At 38.8% G+C, this 20,433-nt stretch overlaps 1 protein-coding gene across 1 annotated transcript in view; it reads left to right on the top strand.

Moving 5' to 3' along the window:
- Nucleotides 1–20,433, top strand: part of LOC149303071 (ras-specific guanine nucleotide-releasing factor 2-like) — a 109,444-nt gene that overhangs the window by 60,863 nt on the left and 28,148 nt on the right. The window contains exons 9-17 of the mRNA XM_089481795.1: nt 3,936–4,054; nt 4,902–5,062; nt 6,233–6,299; nt 7,502–7,638; nt 9,274–9,356; nt 10,796–11,044; nt 11,600–11,973; nt 13,245–13,373; nt 20,011–20,103. Of these exons, the coding sequence (XP_089337921.1) occupies nt 3,936–4,054; nt 4,902–5,062; nt 6,233–6,299; nt 7,502–7,638; nt 9,274–9,356; nt 10,796–11,044; nt 11,600–11,973; nt 13,245–13,373; nt 20,011–20,103 (1,412 nt within the window). The remainder of the gene's footprint in view (nt 1–3,935; nt 4,055–4,901; nt 5,063–6,232; nt 6,300–7,501; nt 7,639–9,273; nt 9,357–10,795; nt 11,045–11,599; nt 11,974–13,244; nt 13,374–20,010; nt 20,104–20,433) is intronic.

Here is a 20,433-nt window from a genome sequence, read left to right as displayed (position 1 = left end):
TAATCATAGGTTACTTTGCATACAATGACATTTAAATAGTGTGTATGCAAGATAGCTTATGATGAAATATGTTTGCTTAACCTAGAAGGGAAAGTGTTAAACCACATCTAATTTTGACCACAAGCCGCTTCTTTTTTCATACAGTTTCCAACTGAATGATCATTATTAGTTGAGGATTTTTCCTTCTTCTGGTGCCCATGGCAACGATAAATGCATCACATTTACTGTACTCGTTGCTCATCTCGCATGTAAACACAATGCACTGGACTCGTACTAGAGCGTAATGATGGCCCTCGTGGGATCTCATCCTGTTTCTTACCTCAAGTAAAAATGTAACTTTACATTACTCAGTAGGACAAGAACAATATTCTTTTTGTGGTAAAATAAACCAGTTCACCAGTTCCTGATAATGCCTTTCACATCGCGGGACTCACATATCACACTTCCAACACTTAATGAGTTCAGTACAAGTTCTGAAACGTTAAGTACAGATGATGAACACACACATATTAAAAAGGAAAGGAAATCTTGGCGTTTTTCTCCAATAGAAGTCTATGGGAGAGAAAAAACGCCATGAAAAAGCCATGTGGGTTTATTGCCTTGGCGTTTTTTATGGCGTTTTTTTCCACAGTTACAATGCAGAGGATGGACCCAGTATCTGTGTGTCCTACGAGAAATAGGCTGGAAACAAACAGTTTCACACAAAACAAAATTCATATTGAATTTTACACCATTTGGAACAAACATGCCTTACAAACAAACATACGCGACGCATCAACTGGATCCTGCGTGACAAAAGCAACAGCAAGCAATTTGCAGCATCATTTGGGGCCAATCTTCCTAGAGGAGCAGACATTCGGAATAAAGCATGCCTTACAAACCACAGAAAAGAGACAAAAGGGTCCGCCGGGGCGTTTAAGTAGAACTCTACCAAGGAAATGACATCAGGAGGGGGCAGATACTTGCCATTTATCCTAAATTTATCCTGAAACTTCTAACTTGTAAAGGATGGAAAAACTGCCTAAGGTCAAAAAAAGCAATTTCCACAGAAAAAAACGCCAAAACCCAGGAAAATGCAGTGGCAGTTTTCTTGGCGTTTTTCATCAAGAAAATAACGCAGGACAGAAACCCAAGTGGAAACCTAGCCTTACCGTTACTGCTTTGAAATAGTTTTTTTGCCTCTCTTTCCCACTTAGCTCAGTGATGTGCTGTATTTAATGAATAGAAAGCGTTCTCCTGATATAGAGATTAAAAGATTAAACTGGTTATCCCACTTCTTGTTTAGATGCTGCTCGGAATATTAAACATAAATGAGATTGTAGGGAATACATTATCAGAGGAATAACTAAACCGAATGTCATAGCCAAGAACACAAGCCTTTATTTTCCTTGTACTGGCACGTGACACACGAGATGTGTCAAAATAAGCCATAAAATATCGTAGCCATAAAAGTCTGGTGACTATATATTGAGATGAGCCATATAACCTCATATATATTTTTATCTATCTATCTATCTATCTATCTATCTATCTATCTATCTCCATCCAAAGTTTCATGGAGCTGTAACTTGCATGGTTCTTATCTAGGCTCTGGTTAGAAGTTGCTGAAGATCACCATGATGGCTGAAGATCGTGGGGGTTGTATCTTAGCAACAGCTCCAATTTTGCATCCCCTACTCCATAATAAGGTCGGCCAGTGCATCATGGGAGTTGTAGTTCATTCACTGCGGTATTGCTGCCAAGCCCAGTCTTAGTTTGATGTTGTTTATACTATCCGGTACTATCTTATATGGCTGTAAATTGTTAACGTGTAATGTTTTTCTAGATTTGGAATTCAGCCATGACGTTAAAGTAAACATGCTTGCCAACGCGCAGATAGCAGAAGAACACATTTTGTTATCTTATGTTAAAGAGTCTAGGGCCAAGTAATTAGCAGTACTCTAATATCATTAGTTAGTAGTGCTTTGCTTTGTAAAATGTTACAGATGGCATTTGGGGCCAGTTTTAAAGGCTCCACATTTGTACAAAGAAGCCTTGGGCGCTCCCAAGACCTGCAGGGTATGATCACATAAAAACATTACAGAAATCTTTAAGAAGCCTTTTATATGGTGTTATGGCTGGAGGCCAGAAGTTCCCACGTATGAGGATCAGTCAAAAGGTGAAGGGCTGCTTGGGCAAGGTTAAATTGATTGTAAGATCATGTGGAGATCTCCAGGAGGTAGGGAGGACCGATGGTTTATTGTCATAATTTAGGTGGTATCAGAAGGATAGATTGAAAGCTTCCCTGAATAGATAAGTTTAAAGTTAGTAGAGGAGAGTGTGACAGAACTGGGTAGGGAATTCCAGAGAATGGGTCCAGCATGGATAAAATCCTGGATATGTGAGTGGGATTGAGTGATAACGCGTAAAGACTACACTTAGAAGAGTATATGGCGGTAGAAGAAGAGGAGAAGGAGACACTAGTGTTGTTAAGGGCTTTGAAGATAAGGATCATGGGTTTCATTCTGGAGGATATAGGGAGTCAGGGAAGAGATTGATACCTTGAGGCAGGAGGTAAATAGTGACGGAATAAGAAAATTAGTGTGGCAGAGGTGTTCAGGATGGATTAGGTGATTGGCGGGGGGGGGGGGGCAGTTAGAACGGAATTGCCGTTATCCATAATGGATATCACAAGGGAATACATTGGTATTTTAACTGTGCCTTGTTTGAGGAAATGTCCAACAATACATAACAAAACAATCAGTCACATAATTATTTAAACAATCAAAAAGAAATCTATCTGAGCTTATTTTAGGGCAAACATAATTAAACAGAATTAAACTGGAATTAGTATGTTGACAATTATTCAGAGTGACCAGATAATAAATAAATAAAGAGTTACTGCATCTTTATCCATGATAGTGTGTCCTTGGCATTAGCAAATACCTTTCAAATTCATCATGTAAATTTAAATCACCTAACTTGGATGCTGACATCCCGGCCAAAGAGAAATGCACTGTATAACGGAGAACAACCTTTATGAACAGAAGATGCCAACCATGAAACGTCCTAATAATCACATATTTAGATTAAGAAACAGTGGAAAAAATACCTCCGCTAGTCTTTTTGCCAAATAATTCTGCTTTGCCAATAACAATTCCCTCACTTTCTAAAAAAGTTTCTCTATGTGTGTTTAGCCCTTTAATCGTATAGATGTAACATTAAGGTTTTTCTGGACAAAACAGGTTCATGATAATGGTGCAAGCATAGGTCCCTTTAACAAAAATGAGAAACAAACTGACTTTTTGATTTATTCAGGACGCTGTTAGCTGTACAGTGTCCTTAAGCTTAAGTAATCAACAAGGTAAAGGAAGATAGTTTATTTAAAAGGAGAAATACTACCACAACAAGAGGACACAACCATAAACTAGAGGGGCAAAGGTTTAATGGTAACATCAGAAAATATTACTTTACGGAAAGGGTAGTGGACGCATGGAATAACCTTCCAGCAGAAGTGGTAGATGTTAATACAGTAAGGTCATTTAAGCAAGCATGGGATAGGCATAAGGCCAAGCTAGATATAGGATAAGGGCAAGTACTAAAGGAAAGTAATCGGAGGTTGGGGAGACTGGATGGGCCTACTGGTTCTTATCTGCCGTCACTTTCTATGTTTCTATGTTTCTAAGTGCAAGAGGAGATCAGACTGTAAGGGTTAAACCCTGAGTTGTTCTATAAGGTTTTTCTAGACTTGAGGCAGACTATAGTAAAGGTTTAACACCTGTTATAATAGTATTGTTTGGCTGGAACAGGCAATACTCGGTGCGGTAATGAACATGGAGTTGGTGCTCCCACCATAGCCAACCCTCCCTTTTGTGTATTCTTTCTAAACCGTACAAAGGTGTTTTTTTATAGTTCATGGAAAAATCTAATGTTTTGTTTGTCATATCATTCCACAGAGTAATGCATGATGAAGTCAGCGACACAGAAAACATAAGAAAAAACCTTTCTATTGAAAGGATGATAGTTGAAGGATGTGATATATTACTAGACACTAGCCAAACGTTTGTACGCCAAGGTAAGTAATCTAACCAGATACAAAGTAGTAATGTTTTGTTCCTAAAATGTGTAAATTCAGTAGGATCAAAAGATCTTCATCTTTCTGTAGACAAGTTACTGTGGTTAAGTAGGTGTTTAGTTGATGGATTAATAGTCAATGCTTAATTTAGCTTGACAAAGGCCCTGTTTGGACGAAACGTTGCTTTTTTTTTTGTTTTGCTTTCTCTGAATAAAGTAACCTAAGGATTGGAAGCTGTTTGGAGTGCTGGGATTATTTTCTGTGTTCAAATGCTTAACTTAGAGACAGTCTAGTATTAAAGAGACAGACTTAAAGAAGTACAAAAGTTCTCTGTGTCTACTTTACTATGCATTCTTCAAAACAAAAGTGACCTAGAAGTTGCTGCCGTCCTCATCAATGACCTGGTATTTCTTGCCACTGATTGGCTGTTTAAAGTAGATGGAAGAGCTTGCCGTGCATTCTCACAGTGGGGGGGTCTTAATAGACGTGGTCCACAGCGTTCACCGAGCAAACTCTGGGACTGACTGGTATGAGTGTATCATGTGCAGAGAGACATTCTGTATATACAGTCAAACGCATCTATACACAAATAGGCTGGGAGTGGCAAGGGAAGGGTTAAATGCATATGGTGAGATTCTGCAGAATCCCCCACATACATTTTCAAAAGCAACACCACAAATATTGAAATTTTTCAATATTGTCCACACAGCCATCTTATTACAGTTCACATGATGGATAATGTAGATGCGGAGTGAGGTTGATGGTTTTTGTTTGCGTTTTGATGCTGTTGGGTTACAGTAATGGTTTTAATCGTTCTTAAAGCAGATACGAAATGTCTTTTCTCCAGGTACTCTCATTCAGGTCCCTTCGGTGGAAAGAGGGAAGCTTAGTAAAGTTCGCCTAGGACCTTTGTCTTTAAAAAGAGAAGGAGAAAGACAATGCTTTTTATTTACCAAGCACTTTTTAATATGCACAAGGAGCTCAGGGGGGAAACTCCATTTGCTTAAGGTAAGAGGCACAAATGATTTATATGAAATTTGCAATATAATATATCTTTATGCAATACTCTTACCATATCATCTTCCTATGAAAAGACCACCTAAAAGTCTAAGAGATCCTTTCTCTGTTTATATAAATGTAAGCTCATGGGGCTGAGAGGCTTTCCCAATGTCTGCACACCAGTTGTGATCCTGTTTTAAAGCATTTACACGCACATTAACATTGTGAAACGTTTCCTTCGCTGCCTTTAGCGTAGGATTCAATGCCATTTGTGGACGCATTAGCTCAGCATAGCCAACAGTAAGCATTGCCTACACGTGGCAGCTGATGAGATCCCTCAAACAGAGGGCAGCTGGCAAGGGGAAGGCCTTGGGTTTCTCTGGTTTGAAGATTTTAGCTACTACTGTAAGATATATTACATGTTTGTGTGTTTTATTTGCCTTCTACTTACTTATAAGGTAACAAGGATGGTAATTACACCCTGACTGGATCACATTTTTTATTTTATGGGTTTTCACATTTTGGCATTGTGCATTGGGCATATTGCTCTAAAAATTGCCGGTTGTATCTTCTAAATTCTTCTTTTTGCTTTGGCTAGAGTACCAAATATTAGAAAAAATGTGTGTTACAAAAATAAAATCTCTTTATAGCAAGTGTATTTTTTTATATTTAAACAGAACCCATCTACAAAACTGGCATGCATTTATTTGTCATTAAACATGAAAATGATCTGTAATTGTTATATGTTACTCAAATAAAAAGCCCTGCAACTAATGGTGCCCAACTCCAGTCCTTGAGGGCCAGAATAGGCCACGTTTTTTGGTTTATCTCTGCTTTAGCATAGAAAGTTAAAAGTTGTTTAAACCACCTGTTTTAGGGAAAGGTACACATAATTCCTGGCCATTTTGCAATATTTGAGGACCGGCGTTGTGCATCTTTAAGCTAAGACCAACCATCTGCCAACAGTGACTCTAACAGTAGTAATTTGTCATCTCCGACAACATACATGGCTGCAGACATAATGGTTTACTGTGGTGGTAGACAGATGTGGCATCGTTAACAACCAACAGAGATAATTTATTAAATGTATACAAAGAGCATGCTACCTCCTCCACAAAAAATCATATCCAAACACGCCATTAATGTTTTATATAAAAACACAATATTTTATATTTATAGACAGGTGGCGTTCTGTCTTTGATCCAATGTACATTGATAGAAGAACCGGATGTGAGTGATGATGATTGTAAGTAACTATTTCTATTATAATATTACATTGTTATTTTTATTATATAATTGCTTTTTAGATTATTGGATTGCATAAAAAAAAAAACTGTAGAAAAATTCCAAGAAATAGAAAATCCCCAAAACCTGAAAAAAAAATAACCAGAGGGTGTTGCGCCAAAAACAGTAAAGTGATCTATATTTGTATAGCTTAATTAAGATGGATGCCTAAGGAAAACATTCAGTATGGCGTGGTACCTAGCCATTCCATCTGTGAGGTTACCATAGACATCTCTGGGCAGGAAAATGATGGGTTTGTATGCCAGGGTTTATGGAGCAAGATGCAGAGTCACACAAGCTTTTAAGTTCACAATGTTATTTCTTTCTGAGAAAGTGGACTTGTTATGTGACTCTACGTGTGGCCCTGTGAATGCTGACACACCAAAAAGGTAAAACATACTCCTTAAGACTTCTTGAGTATTAAAATTGCTTATGTATCTTAGGAATGGGACATACTGTTATATTATCAATGGGCAGAATACGTATAAAATACAAGTACCTTGGGTTTTGTTCTCCATTGTTTTGTCGGGAGCTCACTATCTGATCTTTGTCTACGGACAAGATGGTTTGTGGATTCTTTGAAAGAGACTCCTGACACCAAATTTGTCAATGCTAGTTCATTAAGTAAACAGCTGGAAACACTTTACTTTAGGCACCCATGTTGTGCACATAATACAAGAAACATCACACAATTTGACATTTTGAATAATTGAAGTAAAATTTTAATGGATCATTAATATTGTTCTATATAAAGTTGGCAAATATTTTTTTGGTAATTCTGGAAGTCAAAAGTCTTGTATAGCATTGTATGGCGTGTGCTGTGCTGGATCTCTTAAAGGCTGTTACCTATGTACTAATCTAGCACAACTATCTAGAAATGTCTCAGAATTACCATGCATTACTATATGCACTGGTCTGTCAGCAATGCTAATTACAGTGTAACCTGTGTTAATGTGATGGCATTCTGAAAACATGACTCTTCCCAACGTGTTCATAGGCTATGGAAATCCATATTTTCACAGTCTGACTCAATAAATATTCTTTATAATTCAATGTAAGCATGTACATGTCTATTTAATTTTCTTTTTTGCCCTTATCACACAATGCCTTTTATACTGATTGTAGGCTTTTGCACTGATTGCAATTATTTATTTGTTACATTAGCAAAGGGCACCGGATATGTCTTTGGACACCTGGATTTTAAAATTGTGGTGGAACCTGTAGATGCTACACCATTCACAGTGGTACTTTTGGCTCCTTCACGTCAAGAAAAGGCTGCTTGGACCAGTGATATCAGCCAGGTAGTAGGGTCACTGCACCTTAATACTTGTATCTCCATTAACCTACACATCATTTCTCATTGCCATATCATGGAGTATTATTATTGGTATACATCGACAGCTGCCTGTTACTTCATTAACATATCCAGACCTGGATACCCCATAATGCGTTCTTGGCTCCTGTACAAAGCACCATTTTTGGAGGACACTTATTGGTAGCCCCACCTCCCATTCTTTTATTCTTTTCCGATTTTTGACCATATATAAGTAATTTTCACATACTCTATACCTACAAATGCCCAGCTCACAACTCATTTTGTTGTTACTATTAAATGTACATACTTAATTATAGTTTCCCGTCAAAGACAAAGATTGGAATATTGGTGAAATGAGGTGCATTTTCCAAATTACAGATTCACCTCCTCCCCCTCCTTTTTATTCAGTCATCAATACTATGGAGGGAAGAGGGGCTCAGGACTCCTATGCATGGTAATCCGTGAAGCTAGTTAATGACAGTTTCCTGATTTATGAATGTTCACACTTATGGGTGTGCTGGCACCTTCTGGTACAGCCAAGTGGCTCATCGGCCTTTTGCCCCCACGCCCGGTAACTCACATCCGCAGTGACACACATATTTATACACACTTTCACACAAACGTGCACGCTCATGCTAATACATACTTGCATATATACTGTACATTCATGCTCACATAAACACTTACACACGCAAATTAATTCTCACACACACTGATACATACACTCTCATACATTCACCTCCCTTACTTTCTCACTCACTCACTCACTCCCCTAACCTCTCACCTCATCAGCAGCTTTCGTTCTGGCTGCTCACTTTTACAGTCATTGTCACTAAAACAGCTATTATTACTAAGTGTACAAAATGTAAAAAAAACAATCAGGTCACAAAGGCGTGAAATAAGGAAACCGCAATATTTTAAATATTACTAGTAATAAAGATCACAAATGCTCTGAAATAACATACCTGTAAGCAATGTTCCATCTAATTTTTCTTAGGTGGCGTGCGCAGAGAATTTCTCTTGTGCAAAAAGTTTCACAGAGCAAAGATTTTGTGCGCACAATATCCGCGCCGCATAAAGTTTCAAAAAAATTATTATTTTTTTCTTTTTTGGGGAAAAACTGTTGTGCGCACAATTTTTGGACATGTGCGCTCTCTAAAAAAGCTATGTGCGCGCGCACAAGCGCACAGCTTAGAGGGAACACTGCCTGTAAGTAAATATTCCTCTGTTTATTCACTCCGTTAATTGCCCCACACGTGTGTGTTTGAGAGCTCATCCCAGCACAGTCATCCTGTGAAGAGCGTACACGGGCAACCAATGTAAGAACCAATGGAGAGATATGAACAGAGAATGAAATGAATAAAAACAACACCATTGTAAATAATAAAATAATCTGTAGGCAGCATGTAATGAATGGAGAATACATGGGAGTAGAGAGGGTTTAACTGTATCGTATTGTCTTTAAGTGATAAAAACCCAGACTTTGTTTAAGGAGTAATAGAGAAGACCGTTTTTCTATGAGGTAGCCCATGTTATAGGGCAGATAATGACAGATTAAGAACTAGATGTTCTAGTTGTTCAATGTTGTACCTTGTATTTCTCTTTTCCTTTTTCTCTGTAGTGTATAGAAAATATAAGATGCAATGGGCTGATGAACAATGTATTTGAGGAAAACTCCAAAGTCACTATCCCCCACATGATCAGGTAAATTAAAACTGGAAAAAAAACTGTTAATTTATACAGGATTGTGTATCTGTCCCACACTCAATGTTACATCATAATACTGCAAATAATAAGTCAACTTACAGTTTGACTTGTGGTGTCTTTAAAACCTCCGGAGCACTATATATTTGTGTATTACTTGAGGGTATTTTTTCATTGTGGTGGATATGTTGGCCGTATATCATTCACTTGTATTTGTATAGTAGTTGAGACATGCTGTGTTGGTACCACCTGCAGTTAATTCCACAACAATATGTGATTATGGTGCAAAACTTAGCAAAATGGTCTTGTTACCATAGCAACCAATGGAATGATCTAGCCAACAAGAATTTTCCTGGTTTTTATGGTCATAAGTGCAGTTTGCACTTTGCAGCAGAATCACAATATCCTTTGTTCTACCCACTGCAGAAATTGTTGACCTGTAATACATAAATGTAAGGAAAATGATGGTAGCAGTGATGGATGTAAAATGTATCCTTGAGGACTCGGTTGCCCTTTTGTAACTTGTGTCCCTGCTACAAGAAAGAGCAGGAAATGAAATTTACGTCACCTGCAAAGTGTTTTATATATTATTGTATATTACCATTCAGATGTTTTGGCACTTAGAAACCTCCTTATTTTTGGAGAAAAAACATTTTTGTCCATTAAAATAACATGAAATGGATCAGAAATACAGCGCTGTCGGGGTTAATGTTGTAAATGACTATTGTAGCTGGAAACGTTTTTTTAATGGAATATCTTTATAGGCGTACTGAGGCTCTTTATCACTCCCATCACTCCTGTGTTCCAATGGCACGTTGTGTTCGCTAATCCAAATTTAAACCCCTTTTGTAGTTGTGTTGCACAGCTAGAAATGTCCTTGTTTTCCATGAATTTGTGTATATATATATATATATATATATATATATATATATATATATATATATACTGGTATATATATATATACTGGTTCATTTTACAATCCCAGTCTGCAGATTGGAATCTGACCTGCTGGGAACAGGACAGTGAAGATGTTACTTGTTCAGACATATTTAAACATAGCAATATTCTGCACAGGAGAATATGTAACCATACCAGTTTGGAACAATATGTAAGAGTATAATAAAGAAAAATACCAAGTTTGCTTTTTGTGTTGAGTTTTCAGTTTGTCGTGTTGCGTCTTAAGATTTCCAAGAATATATATTTTATAAAATGAAATAATATTGGGTTGATTTAATAGCCGTTGTAGATAAGAGTTGCAGATAAAATGGAAACTCCTGTCTCACTATATTTACTATGCATTATGAAGGGCCAACACAGCCAGGATTGCCCCTTTAAAATACATAATTAATAAAACAAGAACTCCCCTAAATGCATTATAAAGTAAATACTGCCTTCATGTCACCGTATAACACGTTTTTCCTTTCCTGTGTGTGTTGTAGATCGGATGCCAGACTTCATAGGGATGATGTTGACATTTTCTTCAGCAAAACCCTAAATTCGTGTAAAGTCCCCCAGATCCGCTATGCAAGTGTGGAGCGCCTCTTGGAGAGACTCACTGACCTGCGCTTCCTCAGCATTGATTTTCTGAACACATTCCTGCACACATACCGGATATTCACCAATGCGTTTGTCGTACTGGAAAAGCTATCCAATATTTACAAGAGACCTTTCACTTCTATTCCTGTCAGGTACGTGTTTTTCCACCCTTGATATGAATAAGTAGTAATGTAGTTTGCATGATTTCTTTCAGCAGGGCATTGTAGTTGATTGATGATTTGAGGTCAATGGCAACTATCTTGAATAAGAGCGCTCCATCTTATCACAACTTTGACCTGGACTTCTAGCGTTTCATTTGTACAATAATACGTTTAACATTTTTCTTTTCTATGTCCTTGCTAATTATTTTCATTATTATTTGAATGACTTATAAAGAAACAATGTACCTATTCTTTACATCGATCTTGTTATCTAATTTCTCCAACATGCACACTTATTTAAATTTAAATGGATGCAGTATTTTGTTTTAATTGCCAATTAAAATATTTGAATGAGAGATCAAACGTAGCATAGGATTCCATTGAGAAGTACCATACATACATACGTACCATATACTACTAGCCAATAAGAGGGACAACTTGTTAGTTATGGTAATGGATTTGACATTTAACTTTTTGCAGCAGTGTATGATACCTGTAGAAATAATAGAATATTTTCTCAACTTGTCTTACGCATTTTATCCTTAGATCCTTAGAACTGTTCTTCGCTTCCAATCAAAACCAGAGTGATGGGAAGTCACCACACCTGTGTCGGAAGTTCTCTTCTCCTCCACCACTGTCACTCTCAAGGACATCATCACCTGTGAGAGCTAGAAAACTTTCACTCAATTCCCCATTAAACTCTAGGATTGGGGCTCTGGATTTATCCACCTCTTCCAGCGCTAGCAGCCCTTCTTCGATTTTCAGTCCTGCAACTTCTCCACCACCCACAACCAATAAAGTACCTTTGGATCTTAGTAAAGGATTGTCATCACCAGACCAAAGTCCAGGACCCATGGAGGAAAATACAGAAAACCCACGTATTGAACTGTGTAACAAGCTACGGAGAAGCATTCGAAGAGGTATCCTTAGCAATTAATGTTAAGAGGAGATATCAAAAATATTTGATATGCTTCTGGTTTTATTTTTTGCACTAGGTTTTGGTCTGTCTACAATTTTTAAATGTACAGAGCAGTCCACTTTGTGTGAGAGATGATACACTTCTTTTCCCTTCGAGCTGCAGCTGAAGTCATACTAATAATTTCACCAATTTGAAGTTCTACTGCAGGCATCATTGATGATAATGTTATGTATCTTGTCCAATGCCTTAGAGTCCTGCCAGTAACGGGATCTGGATTTTTTTGTGTTGTCACAACCAGATGACCCAATCAAGACCAACCAAAACATTTACTGCCATTAGCATCTTAGTGCCGTGGTACCAGACAAATGCTAATGATCTTGGTGCTGATCCATTGCCATAGTTGCACTTGTAATGAGTATACACCACGAAAAACCCTTCTTTTTGAATGGACACAAACTCCTTCATCCTATTTCTAGTGGGTTTGGGATCACTACTTGCCACACCATTGTTTAACCCTTAGAACATTAGCTGTGTACACCTTAGGTAGAGGCGTTTTGTGAGTTCTATATAGCAATCATTTCAAAATAATTCCTGTAGAGTAGTGGGGCTGCCCAAGGAAACCTTTCCTACCTCTCCCAGTACAAATTTGGCATATTTAACTTTGGTTAAAGATGAGTGCATACATGAGGCTCTCTCCTGGGGAAAAAGAATACTGCTTATTAGTCTGTGAAAAATCAGCAGTTTCCCCGAGTGTGAAATAAAGTAAAATACATTGTGATATCAGCTGGCTAACATGCAGGAGAAAATAAAGGGTGTCATCCCACTATAGAATCACCCCTAAAACATTAATTTATATATTCGTTTAAAAAAAAAGTTTTGTGGACTACAACTCACATCACCCTTAGTCACAATGATGATGCAGGTGGCAGGAGTTGTAGCCTTAAGGAGTTGGTGAACCAGTGGTGCAAAAGAGCATCATATATCTTGAATTCAATATTTCCTACCTATATTATGGAATGTAACTCCTTCTTTACTCCTTCCTATCTCGACTACATGAAAATATTTTGTTTGTTACTTTTATTATTACGTTTGACATGATGAATATTGTGGAAAAAGTATTTACTAGTTTGTTTTTTTTCCATTATACAGTTCTTAAATGAACCATTTGCCATTATTGCAAACTAAAATGAATTATACTGCTAATCTACATCATATCCCATAAACTCCGCTTTGTTCTTCCTTTTTTCATGTTTGTATTATCTTTGCTCACAGCCGCTGTTTTAGAGTCGGTGTCCCTGGACAGGGCCATTCCTGAAAGCAGCCAATCTTCAGATACAGCAGAAAATTCTCCATGCCGATCTCCAACAACTCCACGTCATCTCCGCTACCGTCCTGCAGGAGGTAAGAATCTTGTCTTTATGTTAGATATTGTTTGACACATACTACGATAAGATATATAACTGTCATCCTAAAACGACACATTTCATTTTTACTCCACCCCCTCTATTACATTCCCCAAAATCCAGAAAATAAAGCCTGTGAAGTACGTCCTTTCGATTTTAGGAACTGCAGGACTAGGCATTCACACATGTTATTGGTAGAAGCAAAAACAGTGAGGAAAGTTAAACATCGCAAGATCAGGGGCGGAATAATAGGGGAACTCGCACCTCCCAAAGGGCCCTGGTGATGGGGATCATAGGATCTCCCTTTACTGGCCCCATTTGTGTAATGGACAGAGCTGGACTGGGAATTAAATATTTGGACACCACCCTTACATATTTTATTGCGTGGTCAAGCTCATGTTTCCGCATGCCACAAGGGGTCTAACTAGAAACCACTTAGCCCCAGTGCGAAAATTGCCCCAGGGACCCAAGCTTCACAAGCAACAGGTCCCACAGTGCCACCTTTGCTCCAAACAGCTTGTCTGTGTCATCTCTTCCCCTGAAAAGCATGTCTGTGCCATCTTTGCCCCTGGCAGCTTGTCAGTGTTCCCAAGCTGCTTATCTGTGCCATCTGTGTCTCCAAACAGCTTATCTGTGTCCATAAACAGGCTGCCTGTGCCACCTCTGTCCCTAACCAGCCTGCCTGTGTCACCACTGCCCCCTAAACAACCTGCCTGTGCCATCTCTGTCTCTTAAACAGAGTGTCTGTGCTATCTCTGCCCCCTAACGCTTATTCATTTACTCACTAATTTGTTCTCCCATTCATACAGTACAGGAGCTGGGGAGGAATATGACTAGGACTGGGTGTTATGAAACAGGCCAGCATATGTCAGAGGGTGAGGGCATCTGAGAGTGGGCTGGGGAAATTACACGGGGGGCTGGGTATATGATAGGGACAAGGAACTTGACAGGAGGCCGGGGCAAGGTATATGATAACTGGGCAAGGAATCTGATATGATGGGAATATAACATGAGAGATGTGTAATTGTGACATGTAAAACATGGTGGGGATTTAACCAAGACAAGAGAGAAAGTACAAGTTTAATTTAAAAAAAATAAGAGGAGGCAAATAATAATACTAATGATAATAAAAAACCCAAAATGAAGTAGTAAAGAGAGTGTGAAGAAATGAGGGAAAGTAAACTGGTGGGGTAAAAAAAGATGAGGGGTAACTATGGGGAAAGAGTTGTTTTTTTTATAAATTACATTTTTTCATTGCGAAATCTATTTATAATTGGTTTTATTGGGAAAAAATGGTGGGCTACAAACTATCTTGCACAAGGGCTCTTAGCTCATTAGTTCCACCGCTGAATCTGGATAGCTTTAATCCTATGCTATGCAAAGACCAAGGACTAATTAAGGTCTGAGTCTTTACATCACGAAACATGGGCAGACTAGATGGGCCAAATTCAGGGGAGGGCTGGCAGCTTTGGGCCCCATCAGTTCTGTTTGCTTATTCAAGTCTGTTTTTAGTTGTACAGCTGTGATAATGTTACTAGAAGTGAAATGTCGTTAGACAGACACTGCCTAAGAAAAACTAAACTAAAGAAGTAAAACATAAAAATGTACTTATTTTCACTGCATACATTAGTTTGCCGTTTTTTTTATTATTGTTATCATATTGTTGTCTATCAAAATGGGTAGGGGTTTTGTTTCCATCCTACGTTGGAACGTAACCCTTTTTGTAAGCTTATGGGCCTGAAGCCTCGAGTCTTTTAGGTAAAGTCCTATGTCAGGAAGGTATAGAGCATTGGAGAATGCATGGGGGTAGCGAGACATTCTTATGTTGTTTAGTTGGTGATGACCAGTGACCAGAAGTTGTAAATGTTACTCTTAGGTAGGTAAAAATGTATCTTATAAACCATTTTCCTTCTTCTAATTTAGCTGGATTTTTTTCTGAACATATATCAACCTACTTTAATGAACCTACTACTACTTTAATGAAAATAATGAGGATGAGCAATTTGTTTTGATCCGGAATAATTATACACTATGTGTAAAAAAACAAATGGTGGAATTATATTGTAAGAAATTTCTTTCAAAAATACTCCATTCGATAAGAAAACAAACCTTTAAACAAACCAAGAATTTATTGTAGATTTAACCAGGCAGAGTAATCAGCTAATTATGTAAATTTATAGTTCTCTTCTATTTTATATTCAATTATACAGCAACATTGCATCATAGTGTAATCTTCCATCAGGGTGCATATACATATATATATATATATATATATATATATATATATATGTGTGTGTGTGCGTGTGTTTATGTGTATGTGTATGTGCACATACAGATGCAGACTCATGCTGGCCATCTGGCAAACGGACAAATACCCAGCGGCTGATGGCTCTTCAACACTTACCTCTACTGCAGCTAAAAGCAGCAGATCCAGTCGCTTGTACATTCGGATTCATACAAACGTGTTTTTTAATGAAAATTGTCATGTCGAATCTCCCGAGAACGAGGGCGATACCCACTGAAAATTAATTGTATTTAGGATTTCAAATAAACCAATCCCGTTCCCGGGATCAAAAAATACCCTTATTATAACCCCACCCTAAAACATGACTTTTATTAATATGTTTATTAAAAGGTATAACCAAAAAAAAAAAGATTTTTAAAAACACCAGTGTCACCAGTCCTACTATAAAAGGTATACGTCACAGTAACATAAGCTGGCAGACCTCTGATGAAGCTCTGAGGAGCAAAACATGTCAGGGGGGCTACTTGTCTGAGTTTTTAATTAGCCTCTGTCACTGGTCATAATTGAATTATTTCTGTTGTTAGGACTGCAGCCATCAACAGTATGTACGACCTAATATTAGTGTTACACAGCTTATGTTACTGTGACGTATACCTTTTATAGTAGGACTGGTGACACTGGTGTTTTTAAAATTCTTTTTTTTTTTGTTATACCTTTTAATAAACATATTAATAAAAGTCATGTTTTAGGGTGGGGCAATTGCCCCAGGCGGCACTTCAGAAGGGGCGGCACTTTGCCGCCCCAAGCGGTTTTTTGTTGTTTTTTTTGAAGCAGAGGAGAGAGAGAGGGGCACCGAGTGATTTTCGCTTACCCGCTCGGCGCCCCTCTCTCTCTCCTCTGCGGCGAGTTTCCCTGTTCGGTCTCGGTGCCGGCTTGTAATGCAGAGCGCCGGAAGTGACGTGAATTTCCGGCGCTCAGCATTACAAGCCGGCACCGTGGCATCACAGGGAGACTCGCCGCAGGACTGTTTAAGGGTAAGTACCGGTGGGGGGGGTAGATAATGCCGCCGCCCCCCCCCGGCGTCGGCGGGGGGCGGCATTTTAAACTTCGCCCCAGGCGGCGTTAAGTCTTCGGCCGGCCCTGACAGGATTGGTTTATTTGTAGTTGTAACTTACCCTTGTCCCCGCTGGCGCATTATTTTGGAATTGTATTTAGGATTTGTCCATTCGTTGCCACATGTAGCCAGCATTACAAGATGTTTTTGCCCCATTACAAGCCATTTTGGTGATCCTTGGTAAAGTGGCAAGGCACTGTGTGTAGGAGGGTACATATCATTGACTGATAGGTAGAAGGGGCTGGATGTGTCTGTCTGCCAGTGCTTGGCATGTCCTGCTCTGTGCCCTACCATTTGCCTCGATGCCCTCAATTCATACTCTATTCGATCAATTGTGTTCTTGTTTCTAATATGAGGAGCAGATTCAGTCTGTCTACCGGTGCCTGCCTGGTGCAGCTTAATATCCTTTCTTACTCTGAGGGATAAATATTTTTCTAATTTTGGGGGAAATTCAGTGTCCTGTATGGTGGGGCTGGATATGTGCCTCAACCCACTCCCAGTTCCTTGCTGCTGCTGCCCTATCGCCTTTCTTACCCTGAAGGATCATTTAGTCAAACTGGTCCAATTTGGGGGGGGGGGTGAGTCCCATAGCTTGCTACTGGATGTGTGTATCCATTGGCGCAGTGTTCCTGTTGCTGGTGGTCCTGCTGTTCAAAACAGAGTTTGCATCCCTTCCTTAACCTTGCTGTTTAGGTGAAAGAGTCTAGAAGGTGTCAGGGATCTCCCCCTTTGGGAAGGCCCCCAAATGCCCTCAAATTTCATCTGAGCCAATAGGTGGGAAACTAAATTTGTTGCCTGAAAACAAATGCGGCAATGAAAGTTTTGTTTACTGGATACACGCACTGTTAAAGCCTCCTATAACTGCAGCTGGCCTTAAAGTACCAGGACTACTTTCCATCTCCAGTCCAACTCCGTACACATGTGGAAGCTCTGCTGCAATATTGCTTGGTTGACTAGTCCTTGCTTAGATGTGTTCCTTATATACATAAATATATAAGATTCCATTTGCATGACTAAGAATTCGACAAATGCTTTACATGCTAGTGATGATGATTCTAGTTGGCCTGGTCACTGATACTACAACCATTACTAATGCCTTCTGTGGCATGCCTTCAGTCTCCTGATGTAAATCTCATTAGTTGATCATGATTGGGTTTTCAACTGTAAAGCACTTACATTCTGTATATAGTAGAGGCTCATATGAAATGGGGCAACATTTATGTTTGAATTCTGTATCAAAATAGTCTACCAGGGCTTTGGCATAAAATCAATGGTTACCATGGACATGTTTTATATATAAATATAAATCCTGTGACATATTACCTTATATGATATCTTGTGTATTGTACCTTTTGCATTCTTTATGCACATCCTATGGGAAGTTACCATGGTGACAATGAAAAACTTTATAATGAGTACAGTGACTGAGATATTCTCTTTACCTTGAATTCCAGTTGCCATGGTTCTGTTGGAATGTTATGTCTTCCAGTGTAGGTATTTGTATGTATAAATTATATATATATATTGTATAGCATATACATACAGTAATGTGCACATGTTTGGAGAGGGGTGCAAAAATGCTGTCAAGTTTATTTGTATCATTTACCAAAATGTGAGTGAACAGAAAAAAAAATCTAAACCAAATCAATATTTGGTGTGACCAGCCTTTGCCTTCAAAACAGCATCAATTCTTCTAGGTACTTTGGCACAAAGTCAGGGATTTTGTAGGCATATAGATAGGTGAAATATTAAACAATTATAGCAAACAGGTGATCATCAATGTAATATGCAGGTCAAAACAATCATTATCACACAGCTACGTAGGAGGAATAAACTGGGTGTGGAACATCCAAACTCACTAACAAGGTGTGGTTGCTGACGTTAAGTGTCAAAAGTCATACGCCATGGCAAGACTGAGCACAGCAACAAGACAAGGTATCATCAATGCAGAAATTTCAAGGCAGACCGGGATTTCCAGATGTTCTATCCAGCTCTTTAGAAGAATCATAAAGAAATGGGCAGTGTTGAGGACCGTAGTTGAGGACACTTGAAAGACATCATACTTACTTCCCTTTTCAATCGGTGCATGGTCAGGAGTGCCATAAGCTCAACAGTGGGACCCTGCTATACCCATCTACTGTCCGGAGAAATCTGGTCAGAAGTGGTCTTCATGAAAGCCTTGCGGCCGAAAAACCTTACCTCTGATGTAGAAACAAGGCCAAGTGACTCAACTATTCAGGAATACACATGAACTGGGTTTTAGAGAATGGCAGCAGGTGCTCGGAACTGATGCGTCAACATTTTTAGTATTTGGCAACAGCAGAAGGCAGTTTGTTCACAGAAAGACTGAAAAGTGGTATGATGTGTTTGCAAGCGGTTTGGTTTGGTGGAGATTCCCTGCAAGTTTAGCGCTGCATTTTTGTAAATGTAGTTGGGGATTTGGTCGTAATTAATGGTCTCCTGAATGCTGAGAAGTACAGGCAGATATTTATCTACCATGCAATACTATCAGGGAGGCATGTGATTGGTCCCAAATTTATTCTGTAGCATGACAGCAACATTTAGAAAAAACAACTCTGTTGCTGAGCTGCTTGACAACATTCTCCGCTCTGAATTACAAAGTCTATAACAGTAGACTTGCCTGTGCATAGAAACAAACAAGACTTCAACTGGGGGTTAGGAGAAGACTTAAGATATGCTTTGATAGTCCCACCAAACTACAGAAATCTTGGATCACTTTCAGCTCAAAGTCGTATATGTGGTTGGCCTTCTGGGTTCACTTGGCCAACCACCTATCCCATATGTTGTTGGGACTCGAAATAGGGAAGGAAATGCTTATCTAAAGATTGCTCTAGAGTAACTTATATCTTAAAATTGTTGGATGCAAAAGGCAAACCATAAAAACAAGTTAATTATTTAGGGCAGAGCTGTCAGATATAGATCTCTGGCTGTTTTTAAAGTACTGTACATGGCCTATGATCCTTTTCTCTTTTTTTTTTTTTCTTACGGTAGCATTGCACCTGGGCATCAGAGACCCTGATGAGATATAATTCAGATTATCACAATGCCGCTTATGGTGCATTAAGTTTAGATCGCCCCAAGTGCTATTATGAATTGTTTAACACAATCAGCATTGTTTTGTTAAACTTCCTAATGTAACCCCCTTACTCAGAGATAGAGGAGGTAAAACATCACTTTGGGGTAAATCAAGTGTTGTGTTATATAGTTTAGATCCATATTTCCACTAATTTTTCATCCTTTGTTTTTTCGTAGCAGTGCAGACCTCTGACAATCCTCGTTGCTGTTCTGTCTCTCCTGCCTCTGCCTTTGCCATTGCCACAGCTGCAGCCGGACATGGAAGTCCCCCAGGTGAGAGCAGTCAAATCTATGGATACTTTACAGTCTTTTATATGTATATAATGTATCAAGCAAGCTAGATACATGTGCAGTGTCCCCTTCAATTTATCTTGCTTTTGATTTGAGATGCTAAACCAAAAACGAACAGCAGCTTCATAGCCTGTCCAAGGGTGCATCCCTGCTTGAAAACATCTAATGTTTTAGCCTTTGCCATTACAGATGAAAAACAGAACAACATATCAGTCTGGTCCTGTCTCAAAATGTGAGGCAAATTTCCCTGCACCAGGAAACCAACAACCCTAGACGTACATTTCAACTTTTATTTGCCTCATCAGTGGGATA

The sequence above is a fragment of the Sceloporus occidentalis genome, unplaced genomic scaffold (assembly GCF_023333645.1).
Source record: "Sceloporus occidentalis isolate IW3139 unplaced genomic scaffold, rSceOcc1.0.p SCAF_16, whole genome shotgun sequence".
Taxonomy (NCBI): Eukaryota; Metazoa; Chordata; class Lepidosauria; order Squamata; family Phrynosomatidae; genus Sceloporus; species Sceloporus occidentalis.
Note: the sequence above shows the minus strand (reverse complement) of the source record. Positions and strands in the feature narration are given on the sequence as shown.